The 14,429-nt window shown below is 38.1% G+C and overlaps 1 protein-coding gene across 7 annotated transcripts in view; it reads left to right on the forward strand.

Moving 5' to 3' along the window:
• PEX5L (peroxisomal biogenesis factor 5 like) overlaps nt 1-14,429 on the forward strand; it is a 221,894-nt gene that overhangs the window by 54,016 nt on the left and 153,449 nt on the right. For 2 of the 7 annotated variants that reach the window (XM_032340132.1, XM_032340158.1), the window contains exons 1-2: nt 2,620-3,473; nt 4,965-5,036. The exons of 4 other annotated variants lie outside the window; for them this stretch is intronic. In XM_032340132.1, the coding sequence (XP_032196023.1) occupies nt 3,381-3,473; nt 4,965-5,036 (165 nt within the window). In that variant the 5' untranslated portion in view covers nt 2,620-3,380. Of the gene's footprint in view, nt 1-2,619; nt 3,474-4,964; nt 5,037-14,429 lie in introns of those variants that run through there. One more of the 7 variants, XM_032340185.1, reaches the window with a different exon arrangement.

Here is a 14,429-nt window from a genome sequence, read left to right on the forward strand (position 1 = left end):
CACATATCTTTTCAGCACATTATCTCTTCTCCCAATCCTCCTCCTTCTCACCGAGACTCTATTCAGTTGGTGGCAACACCATTTAATAGCTGTAATGGTGTAAATAACAGCAGAGAGGCTTTTTAAAATAATGCAAACTTCACCACAGAAAGATGCAATATTTACATTCATCTTGACACCTGTGGTCAATCACAAATTGCTTTGGGGGCTAATTCATGCTATTACCTCTAAAACTGGACTGCTAGAGAATCTGATAATTAGAAGTCCATTGGCGACTGTGAATACAATTACAGGAAATTGCAAACTGATTGTAATTGCCTTAAAAGTGAAGAGAAAGGAAGGAGCCTGCTAGGAAGCATAGACCACTCTTTCAAGTTTGACAGTGAAGAGATAAATTAAACAAATGTCTTTAGGGGAAAGGAGATGTGAGGAAGTCATCTTTTAAAATGAGGCAAACTGAGCAGTTTTGCAGGCTGTGGGAAGAAGGTGGTGGAGAAGAAGGGATGGACTACAAGGAAGATAAGAAGATAGGAATTGAATACTGACAAGCACAGAAAGAGTAGGGAAGTCTTTGTTTCTTTTGTCTCTATGGTATACTCTTCGTGTAACATTTGTTTTTACTAAATTCAGGTCTACTATTCATCATTAAATAAATAATAGTAAAAATATTTTTTAATATTTATATGTAATTTTTAAAATTTAAATTCCAGTTAGTTAACATACAGTGTAATAATATTAGTTTCAGGTGTACAATTTAGTGATTCAGCCCCTCCATACAACACCTGGTGCTCATCACACGTGCCCTCTTTAATCCCCATCACCTGTTAACCCGGCCCCTATCCCCTTCCCCTCTGATAACCGTCAGTTTGTTCTCTATAGTTAAGAGTCTGTTTCTTGGTTTGCCTCTCTCACTTTTTCTCCCCCATGCTCATTTTTTTTGTTTCTTAAATTCCACATATGAGTGAAATTGTATGGTATGTGTCTTTCTCCGACTTTGCTTGGCAAAATACTCTCTAGCTCCATCCACATCATTGCAAATGGCAAGATTTCATTCATATATATATATGTATATATACATATATATATTCATATATATACATATATATATATATATATCCACATACATATATACCACATCTTCTGTATCCATTCATCAGTTGATGGACATTTGGGCTCTTTCCATAATTTAGCTATTGTTGATAATGCTGCTATAAACATCAGGGTGTATATATCCCTTCAAATCAGTGTTTTTGTATCCTTTGGGTAAATATCTAGCAGTGCAATTGCTAGATCATAGGGGAATTCTATTTTTAACTTTTGGGGGAATCTCCATAATATTTTCCACAGTAGCTGGCACCGGTTTGCATTTTTATACATAATCTTCCACCTTTGTATTTATTTACGTTATTGTTCTGTAGTTAGGCAAAAATTGCAACTGAGGCTAATTTGTGCAACTAACTAAATAATGTGTTTCTTTTCCTTTTGAAAATCTCTTTCATATATTCCATTCTTAGTAAGAATGAAAAATCATTTAATTTGATTTATATACAACTAGTGTCTTTCAGTTCAAACTCTTACTTTTTAATAAACTCCTGTTCTAAAATGAACATAGGGAGTTTCATTTTTCAGGACCTTATCTCATCAGATTTTGTTGTTTTGTTTTGTTGTTACTTACTTGCAAAATTTTCTTATATAATACATTCCAAATCTGTGATCAGGTATTGTTTTCCTATACAGTTTCTAAGTTTTATGGTTTATTTAATTCAAATGAGTAAACCCACCTTTCTGTTCTACTTTTGTGAAGGAGAGAACGAAGGGGTGAGAAGCAGGAGGTAAAGAGGGTTAATGAAAGATAGTGGAACGTCGGCAGAGAGGAAAGGTTACCAGTTAGTCAATATTCTTGAGAAACCTCTAGATCTGATTCAGTGGTATTAAAAAAAAAAAAAAAAAAGTTATCAGCACTAACAAAGAACTAAATAGATCTCCTTGCAGTTACTCAGAAGTGATTCAGAATGGTGTGGGGAAGATGGGACATACTGCATTTAGGGTTTGACGTTGGACGCTTCTCCTGAGCTGAAAGCTTCTCTTCCCTCACTTCTCCCACCTCAAAGTCCTCACCATTTTAGCTCCAGCACTGACGCTCTCTTCTCAGCTGCATGTAGGTGAGCAGTGCACAGAACCGACCAGGCAGCCTCAGCAGGCACGGTGCTAAGGCTGAGGTGGAGAGGGCCTGAACTTATTGCCTCAGTTGAAAACCTCAGCGCCCCTGCCTGCCAGGGGGAGGTGGGAGGGGCACAGGAAGTGACTACCCTCTGGCTTCTCCTCCCACAGAAGCCCTGCCTCCTTCACGCTTGGGCAGTGGAGAGGTTAGCTTGCTTTCTCCTTCTAGTTCTGTCCTTTGGCTGATGGGAAAGGCCACGCAGAAGCTCTGGAGTTGCTTTTTGGGCTTGACAAAAGTGCATAGATAGAAGACAGGGATTCCTGGCTGGGAGGAGGGAGGAGAGCTGAAGATCTCTGCCTGGGCTGGCGGATCTGAGCAGTCCAAGTGGGAAGCTGTGTGCTTGAAAGAGGATTATGCTCGCACTAGAAATAAGCAGTAAGTGAGCGAATAACCATTATGGCTTAGAAAAGGATTACTCCCTCTGGGGTTATGGGGTGAACTAGAAAATATTGCTTAACTCTAGAGTAAAGCTGTAAGTCTTCTGACTCTGTGTAGAGTTGTGTGCTGTTTGGAGACTGGGGCTTAAATACAAAATCAGAGCTCGAAACGCCTCCTCCCACTCTTGGAAAATGCCAACTTCTTCTTAGAGTAGTTGTGCATATAATCTCCTTCCCTGACCTAGCCTCTTCCCAGGAAAATACACTCCTAAATCAGCTAGGAGTTGGGATTAAATTGGAAAGGTGGAATTTGGTAGTGGTAGAATTGCAGTCTTGAATTGTGCTCGGTGAATGCCGACATTGTTATACCAGTTAGCAGTGATTTGTACATCACTTAGAAATCCTGGGGTGGGGCATTACAAAGGGAAAATTGAGTGCTTTTATGAGAAAGAGGCTGAAGGGTCCATATGCAAAGGATGAAATATAAAAAGGTATATAATTAATAATAGATGGAGTGTTTTCAAAAGCATTAAACTAGACCAGCCTCCAGGGAACCTAGAAGTATGACGATGAAAATTAGTTAGAAAGGAAGAAATTTTACTTGCAGTGGTTTTTTTCTGCTAGCCAAAAATTTCACAATGTTTACAAAGTCAAGACAATGATTCAGGGATACTTCAGTTATTGCCATACATTATAAATACTGTTGCGGGACAAGATCTGTGGTTCCTTGGTCAGCAAGTTCTGGCAATGAAACCACTGCCGCTGGTGCAAAGAATTCTGGGATGTCTGACAGTGAAATGGATGGAAGGACCCACATTCCATCTCTACTTAATGTCCTTTTGTCCAGAAATCGGGTCATGCAAATGAGCTACTTGGTACGTATACAGATCAATATTTGGAAAGGCATTTCTGAATGTTTTGCATTAGAGGGTCTCTGGACAATATCTTATGGCAACCAGTAGACTAAGAGGATAAAAAACAAAGTGATAGGAAGGAAGTCAGCTTGATTGAAACCAACCCTGTTCTTTTTGTTTTTCCATCAATCCTGAAATGGAACCTCAAATGAGGAGAAGAAGAAGAATAGAAGTACTGTGGCCATCTGTTCTGTTCTAGGTGGCCAAATTCATTAATATATGAATGAGAATTCGATTTTATTTATGCATCCGAACACTTGAAGATTCAGAATTCTCTTTACTACAGAAAAAAAATCAACACAAAAATAGGAGGTATATTTATTGGGGAGGAAGGGGAAAAACAGATAAGAATTGTGTCCCACAGGGTAAAGAAGATTGATACCATGTTCACTGGAGGATACAGTTTTTCCCTCGATGAGATGGGGATCCTAATATGGCATAATAGATGCAAAAAAATTCTTCTTACTTCCCTTAATTCTCCTCGATGTATTTAATACCTAAAGCAAGGATTGTTTTTTGGTTTTGTTTTAATAATAACCTTGGATTACAGCTAACTATGTAGTAAATTTTATTTTCCTTTTCTTACTGGTCCTCTACAGAGGTGCTATGATTTCTGAAATTATGTAGAAGGAATCTGTCATTTCTGGTATTCCTATCAGCCAGCGCATTAGGAGAAAGAAAGACTCAGACGTATTATCTTTCTCCTGTAGCACAATGGTGAAATGGTTAAAATGATCTATGACCTTTCCTAACTTTACAGTTTTTGCTATGGGGAAGGTAGCTGAGGTTTGGTCATGGGGATGGGAAATAAAAGACAAAATGCAATGAAGTGCTTTTTTTTTTTTTTAAATGGTCTGTATTCTTCCAATTTTTCAAACTACCTAATTTTGAAAATTATTTTACTCATCTTTTAAAAATTATTTGAATTAGTTTTTCCAGTGTTAGTTTTCATCATTTATAAGCAAATGTAGAAAATCTGAAGACTCATTATCTGAGTTGCATAATGCTTTTCTTATTCTTTAAAATATAAAAGGGATTAAAATAAACATTTACTAGTTGAAATCTTAAGCATACTATAACTACTAAGTGCAGTTTCAGTCTTTAAGGAAAATGGGCTGGGACCCTTAAGGGAATTGTTTATCTATCTCAAAGTATTAAAGAATCTGTTTTGAAACTACAGAATTAAAAAAAATAATAATAATATTCAGAACAGCATTAAAGTATAATTTGGATGGGAGGAGCTAAGCAGAAATACTTGATGAGTTAATTATAAGCCCGCAATTTAACAACAAAACATTTGCTGTTGTCCGTGAGAGACTGACCTGAAGAATGATATATTATGACTAGTGAATAAGGTTAAGTAAAGACTTTTATCTTGAAAAGAATTAAGTGGGAGTTAACCTTATTAATGGAGAGAAACTAAATGATCATTTAAAATTATTCTTTCACAAGAAAAGTAAAGAAAAAGGATATGGAAAACTAAGCAGTGATGAAGACCTCGAAATAATTGTTGATCAAAAGCAGGTAAGTGAATGCTTACATACATTTTCTGCTGTTGCACTGTAGATCTTTGACAGCCGAAGCCCTTTGAGTGTTCAGCCCTGCACTTGTGGCTGTGTTAGCCTGTCTGGCAGAGGCGTACATAACGAGATAGATTTTGAGAGCAGCTAAGCTTCCCCAAATGATCCCTCTGATCCACTGACTTGTGCATGCTGTCAACACGCATGTTCTGTATATAAGAACGATGAAAATTAAGCAGAACGAGATAATAGAACTTTTGGAAAATTACATTCCCCAGTGGAAAATGAATCAATACAATGATAATTTGTTTAGAAAAAAAAATTTAAACAAGAATCAGAACATACGTTATTTTGAAAGTGAGAAAGCTAATGTTAGTGTAAAACAATGAGTATGCTTTAAGGGGAGGGGGGTAAAAGACTAAAAGAAAAAACTGGGAAGCTGGAAACATATGTATTGCCCAATTTATCAGAATATCGGCAATAAATTTAGAGATTATTTACAAAATATAAAAAGAAAAAGCTACTTAATGTTCTTCAATACTGCCTGTAATTTGAGAAACAGCTAGCTTGGATTTTATATGGGTCCATAAGGTGGAATGAAAACTGCTCAATAGACCATAAACAATGATATCAGGTAATGGAAAGTATCCAACTAATGCCACTGAATTGGCATTGGCTCTTAACGTCTTTGTTAATTATCAAGGAGACAACTGCACATCTATTTAATGTGTACCCGAGTCTGAGGGTGATGTAAGCTCAGGTGGAGACTGAGAAATAATTCAAAGGAGTCTGCGTAGATGAAGAGGTTAGAAAGAAAGCAATCAGCAAGTTACAGGAAAGCAAGTGGAATTTAGACAATCTCGTAATCGTTTGTTTTGCGTCGTGACGATTGCATTAAAGGAGCCATTGTGTATATTTCTGAAAAAAAGAAAAATAACCATCAGAAGAGAGCGATCAGAAGAAGTTGAGTTGGAGACTTGCTTCTCAGGTCTGAAATACTGAGGTAACTGAAGCGGTCTTCTGGGGGAAACTCACCAAACAAAGCATCTCTCCAGAGGTACAAAACAGGTTGATCTTACAGTATCCACTCAAATTGTCTTTGAATTCTTTTTTCTTGCCTTATCTTCAATCGCCTGCTCCTGAGTGAACTGGGGGGTAGGGGGCAGAGGTTGGCGAGGAATTTGGCCCTGTATTTCTACTTAGTGCCAATTGTCAGTTTAGTTAATAAGATCAGAGGAGCTGGAACTGGAGCACTCTGCTGGCCTTTTAGCTATCATTAACTATGCCATATTAATTACTTAGAGCACAAGATCCTATCTCTAGCCTGGCATTCTCACTGAAGGATGGGAGCCACCCAGTGAATGAACTAGTAAAATACAATTGAGTATATTATGAGAACACACATACCTATCCATTTCTCTATTAAAATGAAAAGTTATTTTTTAAATTTTTTCCTTAATCATGTAGAAGTTAAACATTTACTCTTTTTTGTACTTTCTTAGTATCATCCTACCCTCAAAGGTTGCTTGTTTTGTTTTGTTTTTTTCTAAAGCTTTTCTGTTTGTTATAACTAAATTTGGGGTTACAGAATACCATAAAAGTATACACTGAGATCTTTGGAGTGGAAAGCCCAAGAGAGTCATTTCTATTATCTCATGGTAGCTTTCACAACATTTATGTTGTTATCCCCAAACACATATTATTAACTGTTAAGAGAACCAGCTTTCCTTCTGTTGCAGAAAATAATGCTTTTCTTACCTGGATCAAAGGTGGGAGGATTTGACTCGCCCAGTCATCATTTGCCTCTGTAGTTCATCATGTTTCCCCCAGTGCCACGGCACCAGTTGGCATCAGTTGGCAGTGACCCAGCTTTGCTGAGTCATTCAAGTCAAAACACGTTTTAAAAGACGAATCATTATGAATATGAGTTGGCTTTCATGTTTGCTGTTGGCAGGAAGACTAGTCCTTCCTTTGGGGGAAGCTTTACTTGCTGGTGATGTTGTGAGCAAATCCTAGGTTGAAACAATGGCAGTGTTGATACCTCAAAGTAAAATATTTAGGATAACACTCTAACTAGTCTTGATAATACTACAAAAAATCCTTTCTATGCTTCAGAGAGCATCATTAAAATTGTGTTGTGTTTATGTGTGTAAAACCCATTCATTTACTATTGCCTAGTTTCATAGATATTATATATTTGGGGAGGAATCTTTATGTTCGATTTATTCTTCCCATGTCTTTTTAGAAACATGGTAGATGTTTGTTAGTCAATCTTCATATAATTGCAAACAGCTTTTTCAGTAAGTGCTGCCAAAAGAAAATCTAAAGAAGATAGATAAAATAGTGCTGTGCTGTGCTGGGCAGAAGTCTACTAATCTCATTAAATCGGTCGTCCAGAAACTGTTGCACTCCAATGCTGTGCAAGCTATATGCTGTTTTATCCATCGCGTGATTTGCAAGACGTGTATTTCCACAGAAAGTTGAGAATTTTGCTTACGTAAGCAGATTAATATCAGAAGCAGCACAGAGTATGTCGATTTTGTTCTCCCTGCCGCTCCATTCAATGGGGTAAAAGGTGATTTCTATGTTATTTCTACATGAGAAAAAGTGATTTTGGAAATATGTAAGGTTTTATCTTAAAAGGCAATACTGTGCTTCTCTCTGTGTCAAATGTTATTGGCAAAATTGATTTACAATTTGTATGAAAATATTCTAGAGAATTCATAGATTCATGCTAAAGTCCTAAAATTACTGGTGTCATGTATAACAACACATACACACACACACAGAGTAATTTAAATATAGGCATATGACATTGGCATTGGAATCCATATTTTCCACCAGAAATCCCTAGAGTTTTCAAACTTCGAGCATAGGAAAGCTATCAAAGGAAACATTAGATTAAAATTTTAATGCCTCTATGCCCTATTTTACATAAATATATATATTTCATTATTTATGTTATAGAATTATACAATATTATATATAATTATCACAAATATATATAATTAATAAATTATGTGTTAGGCTTTCCAAAATAAATATTAAAAGAGAAATTCTAAGTATATTTCAGATCATTTTTATTATTCATTAAAATGTTTTTTCTTGATTGGGGGGTGTAGATCTTGTTTAGGAATAGATTTCATGTACAAATTCATTTCCTTTTGAAGCTTTCTGAGATTTTAGGGACGGGAGTAGGCAAGTAAATGGTCAAGGGCCTTGAGTAAGGGTTTAAAAATATTTTCTACTTAAAATAATAAGTTCATTCTATTTTAAATTACTATTTTTAATTGGAATAGAGTCAGCTTGGTTCAAGGTTTATGATACACTGGACCAAGATGACTTTTCTTCTAAAATGTTTTCAAATTCCAGTTAACTTCAAGGATGTATGTAACAAAGGGTAACGCAAAGTTATAGACTATCATAATTATATGAATGATATGCTCATAGGTTCAAACATTTCAAAAGTGGTTTTCAGAGTATGTCATGAATCCAGTTGATTATAGGACTCAGAGTTGCAGCTGCATATCCTTCAGTGCATTAAGGTGGGGAGGTGTCAAATGTCAGCCAGTTACAAGGGGAACAAGTGTACAGAGACCAGAGCATTGGTTCTCAAATTCTAGCAGCCTCAGAATCCCCTGGAGGGCTTGTTAGAACATGGGTTTTGGGGCAGGAAGAGGGCCACCCCTAGAACTTCTGATTCTGTAGGTCAGGGGTAGGGCACAAGAATTTGCATTTCTAAGTCCTTAGCTCCCACTGCTGGTCCCAGACCATACTTTGAGAACCACTGGGTCAAAGGAAAAAATTATTATAGTTCTGAAGGGAAAAAAATATACATGACTTGTGATAAATTCTATATTCTTCAACTAAGCATTACCTGGAAATCTAAAAACTAGAATTCATAGATGTACAACAAAATGATGCTGAAAACAAGAAAACCATAGCCATTTATACCCAGAGGTGCCTTTCAAGACCCAGATTTGTAGTTTGACTAAATTCTACCCCACACCCTTGTGACCTTGAATTGGTCTGAGGTGTTTCTTTTTGTAAAATAATATTCTGATCCTGCCATTTCCCAGAGTTTCTCTGAGAAGATAAATCTGTAAAAGTGCTTTAGAAACTGTAAATCATTATGCCATTTTTAATTAGCAAGTCATAACAACTGTATTAGTCTGTTTCACCCACCATATGAACTGTCATAGCCTGGATGGCTTAAACAACAGACATTTCTCGTTGTTCTGGAGGCTGAGAAGTCCAAGATCAAGGTGCTGGTATGGCCAGTTTCTAAAGAAAGATCTCTTCTGGGTTTATAGATAGCCATCTTCTCACTGTGTTCTCATATGGCAAGGAGAAAAGCTCTGGCATCTCTTCCTCTTATCGGGGCTCTACCCTTATGATTCACTTAACCTTTCCCATCTTCTCACAGACCCTGTCTCCAGATACAGTCACACTGGGTGTGGAGGCTTCAATATATGAATTTGTGGGGAAGGGAGACAAACATTCAGTCCCTACTACCCCACAACCCCAATTTAGCAAAGAGCAATATTGAGATCTAGAAAAATGAATCGAGTTGCCCTGAGTCCTGGTTAGGTACAGAAAGAACCCCGGAAGCCAACCTTCCCTCCTGACGTTCAGTCCAATGCTCTTTCTAGAACTACACATAGCTCCCACAATTGCCCATTACTGGTCATCCCATAGGTGAGTCTTAAGCAGTTTTGCTCTGGTGTTCTAAGTATATAAAATAACTATATACTGGAAGTATCATCATTGACTGATATTTATTTATTGAATCTCCACAGGGATAACCTTTCCCATAAACACTCCTTAACTATTTACTTCCCTCTTGGCCCCATGGCTCTGATAGAAGAGAAATGCCTTCAAAGTAAATGTATACAGAATTAGAGCTAAAAGGTTGTTAACATCCAGTCTCTCTTCCCTTCCCTACAAAGCTTCCTCAGGGAGGAGACATGGAAAGCACCATGGAGAGAAACAACACATACCTTTCTTAGCCCAAAACCTGTCTGAGAGTGTCCTTTTAAATTTATAGAAACCTGAGCAGAAGGCAATGGAAACTAGAATTTCTGTGATTTTTCTTGAAAGAAAAAAAAAGAAGCAAAGTATAACCACCTCCTTGTGTTTTCAATAACACAGAAGCATCTGAATGGGATTGTGATTCTCTCGTAGGGGCCATTGTCCGAATGAATCCTGAAGAGGAAGGTACAGGCCATCATGGAATAAAAATGGAAGGAGAAAAACGATGAGCGGGGGGCAAGATACCTGACTTCCCTCTGGTATTCACAGAGAGTGTGGTCATATCCCCATCTAAGCAGCAGACATGAGTCTTAGACTCATTACTAGTAAAGTGATGGGGATGTTATGTGTCACTGCGTTATACTCAGCACCATCTGGCCAGTGCTTTCTTTGCCATATCAATATGGTGACTTAAATTTAAAGATAATTCAGATCCTTTTTACCTCTGAGAATATTTATAAAGCACGAGACCCTGTCTCTTGATGTCATGTGTAATATTCTCCTGGTGTACCTTCTTGGTGACTGTATTAGTCAGCAAGAACAGAAACCCCTTAGAGTTGCAGAGAACAGACCGTCCGGTGAGCCTGGAGATTCTGAAGCAGGATACCCTGAGACACTGAACGGACGAGGCAGGTGTGGTTGTCCTCGCTCCTCTCAGAGCAGACATGGGGGTCCTTAGTATGTTCCCTAGGCAAGATTGATAGATGAGGAACGGTTTGACGAAAATAAGACATGTTTATTTGTGATGAGAGAGACTGAAGCCATTCAAATGTGCTATGTATCTGAAATCAACATTGTAGTAAACAAAGAGTCTCTGCTGTGGTCCAATCAATGCTATCTCGGCTGCAAAGCCATTGATCATCATAAATATTGCACAAGGAAGGGGGCAAGTTTTTCCACTAGGTTAAATAGAAAAATTACTGGAATATAGGCATGATCACCCTGTGTTTTATTGCTAAATATTTCCTTATTTTTTCAAGAAATAAAAAAAATAGTTCTGAGGTACTCGTAATTTGGCAGGAGTGAGGGAAGCACGATAATGGGAAGTAGCTTTATCTTTTCCTTGTAAACTCACGATGGTGAGTTTATTTGTGTTTGTTTATCTTCGTGCCTTTCAATTCAGTAGTACCAATTCCAAGCCTCACTTCTGACTTCTGAAAAGCAAAAAGAGTAGACCTAATAGCTTCATTTCAGAGGCTTCTGACGTGTTACAGAGATGTGAAGATAGAACGGCAGAAGGTCTAGACAGTCACTACTTACAGAGCGACCCAGAGACAAGCAAGAGAGACCTGAAGTAGGTGGCGTCACCCTACTTTGTAGTCTCCACTTTGCCACTTACGAAGCAGAAGACACTAGAGTGAGCAATTTCCGTTCTCTGAGTTGCCATTTCTTCATCTAGAAAATGGAATGACACCATCTGGCTCAGATATCTGTCATGAGGTTCAAATGGGGTGCCCCTCTGGAAAGCCTTGTCCGGGTCATCGCTGCCTGGTCTCGTGTTCTCCCCACCGGCACCTCCTGCTTCCCAAATGTCCGGCTGCTTGTTGCACCGCATGTTCAGTTTGCTTTTTCCTGCTGCATTGCTAGTATTCTGCATGGCTTCTGGAAGATGCCATTGAGGTAATTGATCTAGTGTGTTTTCAGCAGTGCTGGCTCCTCGGCCGCTGCAAGCATTGGACGTTAGATATAACAGTGTCCTTAAACGGTGGTAAAAGCAAGTCTTTCACAGATAGGAATCTGAATTAAATCTGAATAAACTGGTATGGTCACATGATAGTGTTATTACCTTAGGAAAATTAACCAGCCTCTCTGAAACTGATATTTCCTCCTATTCAGGACTTTTACCACCTTTTCTTGCCCTCTTTCCTTGCATCTCAGTGAGTACCAGCTTAGCTGAATAGCATGCACCAGCTTTCCTCGACCAGTCCATCTTCCCCAGTTTTCTAAATAATCATGAAAAATCACAGGGGTCGATTAAAAACTATAATCACCAAGAGAGAGACCCTGAATTACCACCTCAAGTTCAACAAATATGCATGTACCACATATCTTTAAAGTATTGATGTGCAGCCTATGTTCATTACATGTGACATGAGATAAAAAAAAAATTCAAGTTGGAAAAATACCAATGTTAAGTTATTTTCAAATTGCCCCCCCCCCTTTTTTTTCTTTTGAATCTAATGGGAAAAAGTGCTGGTAGCATGTTTAGTCAGTGAGAAAATAAATGCAAAATTGAAATGACATGAGCTGACATGCTGAGTGTAAAAATGATGTGATATATGAAAATAGCGGCCAGAGATGGTAATATTTAAAAGAGGACTCGGCTGTTTGGAATACAACTTGAAAAGAAACCATTCAGCCTTTCACTGTGGAAGATTTGCTGTGCTTTTACGGGCTTGTTTCTGGTTTTGTTTTGGTTTTCTGGTGGTGTTTCTGGTGGTATTTTAAGTAGGTTCATCTGATCCCTGGGAGAATGACGGACATCAGAGCTGTTAGGAACTTCAGAAAATCGAATCCTGTGGCTTTCAGACTATGTTCTGCGGGACTGGTTCCGGACATTGTGAATTGGGGAGGGGAGGGTGACACTGTCTATGATGAGGCACTGCCCCTTAGAGAGGAAATCAGCTGCTAGGTGTACAGACAGGCTTTGTTCAGTGAAAGGGTGCTGCTGCTAAGAAATTTAATTATATTGGTCTCATTCCATCAAAATAAGTTAAATGAGTTTCAGAGTAGGGAGGTAGCTTGACTATGTCACCAGGTTATTTTATATCATAGGAAATATTAGAAGTCAGGTGTGCAGCCCCTAGTCTTGGGGTCATTCATCTATTCCTATAACTGCATTTCTAAATTAAGCTGCTATCCTTTCTTCTATATTCCCTCCTGCTGGTCAGCTAAATATATCATCAGGCAAGCCAGAAAAATCACTCAAGAGGTGTGTATTTCAAGTGCACAGCTTAATCTGTACATTTATCTGATAGATTTTTGTGAAAGGATGTTTATCCGAGATGCTTCCTACCTCACAGAGAGGTTCCTACAACTTTGTGACAACTTCCTAGAATGAGTCGGTGTACAAAAGTGGAATTTGTATCTCCTAAAACATTCCTAACTAGATTAGCAAAATGTTTCTTGCATGCTGCAGCAGGCAGTTTCTTGAGGTCCGGAGTGGTCTCCTCCACCTGAATCAGTTTATCATCCCCCTTTCAGTTAGCTGTGAGGATTGTGCCCATGTCCATGGTTCTCCACCTAACTTCGAAGTCCATCCCCTTTGAAATGCGCAGCCAGCATTTGGCCCAGCGAACCCCACAGGTGAACTCACTGATTACTGGGTGCACCAGCGGCTATTGGCATAAGGGGTTGGAACACCAGTTGTGGGTGGAAATATCTATACTGCAATGATTTATATTACATATTCAAAATCTGATAAATAAAGATAACAAAGGAACAGACAGACCAGACCCAAATAATTTTTTTTTCTTATTTCAAAAACTTAAAACAGCCGAGAGAATGAAGAGCTTAACTTTCACTTACTCCCCTTCTGACTTTGGATCCGGGTGCCTATGCTCTGCCATTGCCCCAAGCTCGTCATTTCTGTACTTGTGCTTTTGTTTCTCTCCCATCCAGGCCTTCCAGTGCCCTGTCTCGTCCTTTCTGCTCAGCCCCACTCTCAGATTCCTGCCTCTGGAATGTGTCTCTTATTCTGACGCTGCATTTATAAGCTTTGACAGAAACGCAGTTCTTGCATACCTGCCTTTTTTTTTTTTAATGCTCCACTGCTTCCTCCCCTCTCTCCAAAACAACTCTGCAATTCTGTCATTTCCATTTTAAGTCATTAATTTTTCACATGGTCTACCCCCATCATAGTGAGTACCACTTCCTTCCTATCTCATGATTCTAGAAAAAACACATGCATACACAAATGATCATTCAATACAATTGTTATTTATTCTTCACCATCGTATTTTTTTTTTTTTTGGCCAAATGATCTCATTCTTGAAATATATGAATAAGTGACTTATTAAAGAAATGGTGAGAGAATGTACCATCTCGGCTTTGTGTTGAATGTTCTGAATAGAAAAAAACATTCATTCATCACTTTTTTTCTGACCAAATTATCTCATTTGTATAATTTGTGAATAATTAATGAATTCCTGTTGTAGAAAAACACTAAGCATGGAGGTCATTTTCTTCCAGTCAAAGGCTGTCCAACTGTCACTTCCCTAGACTCTCGACTTCTATTTTTAAACTTAAACATGACCCCAAAATTGATGCATTAATTTTTGTGAATTATGGGAATTGTTTCTGAAAAATAATTACTGAGTGATGGTGCATCAGTTGATGGATTTTTTTTAATCAAGTTGTTTAGTAC

This window comes from Mustela erminea, chromosome 1 (genome assembly GCF_009829155.1).
Source record: "Mustela erminea isolate mMusErm1 chromosome 1, mMusErm1.Pri, whole genome shotgun sequence".
NCBI lineage: Eukaryota > Metazoa > Chordata > Mammalia > Carnivora > Mustelidae > Mustela > Mustela erminea.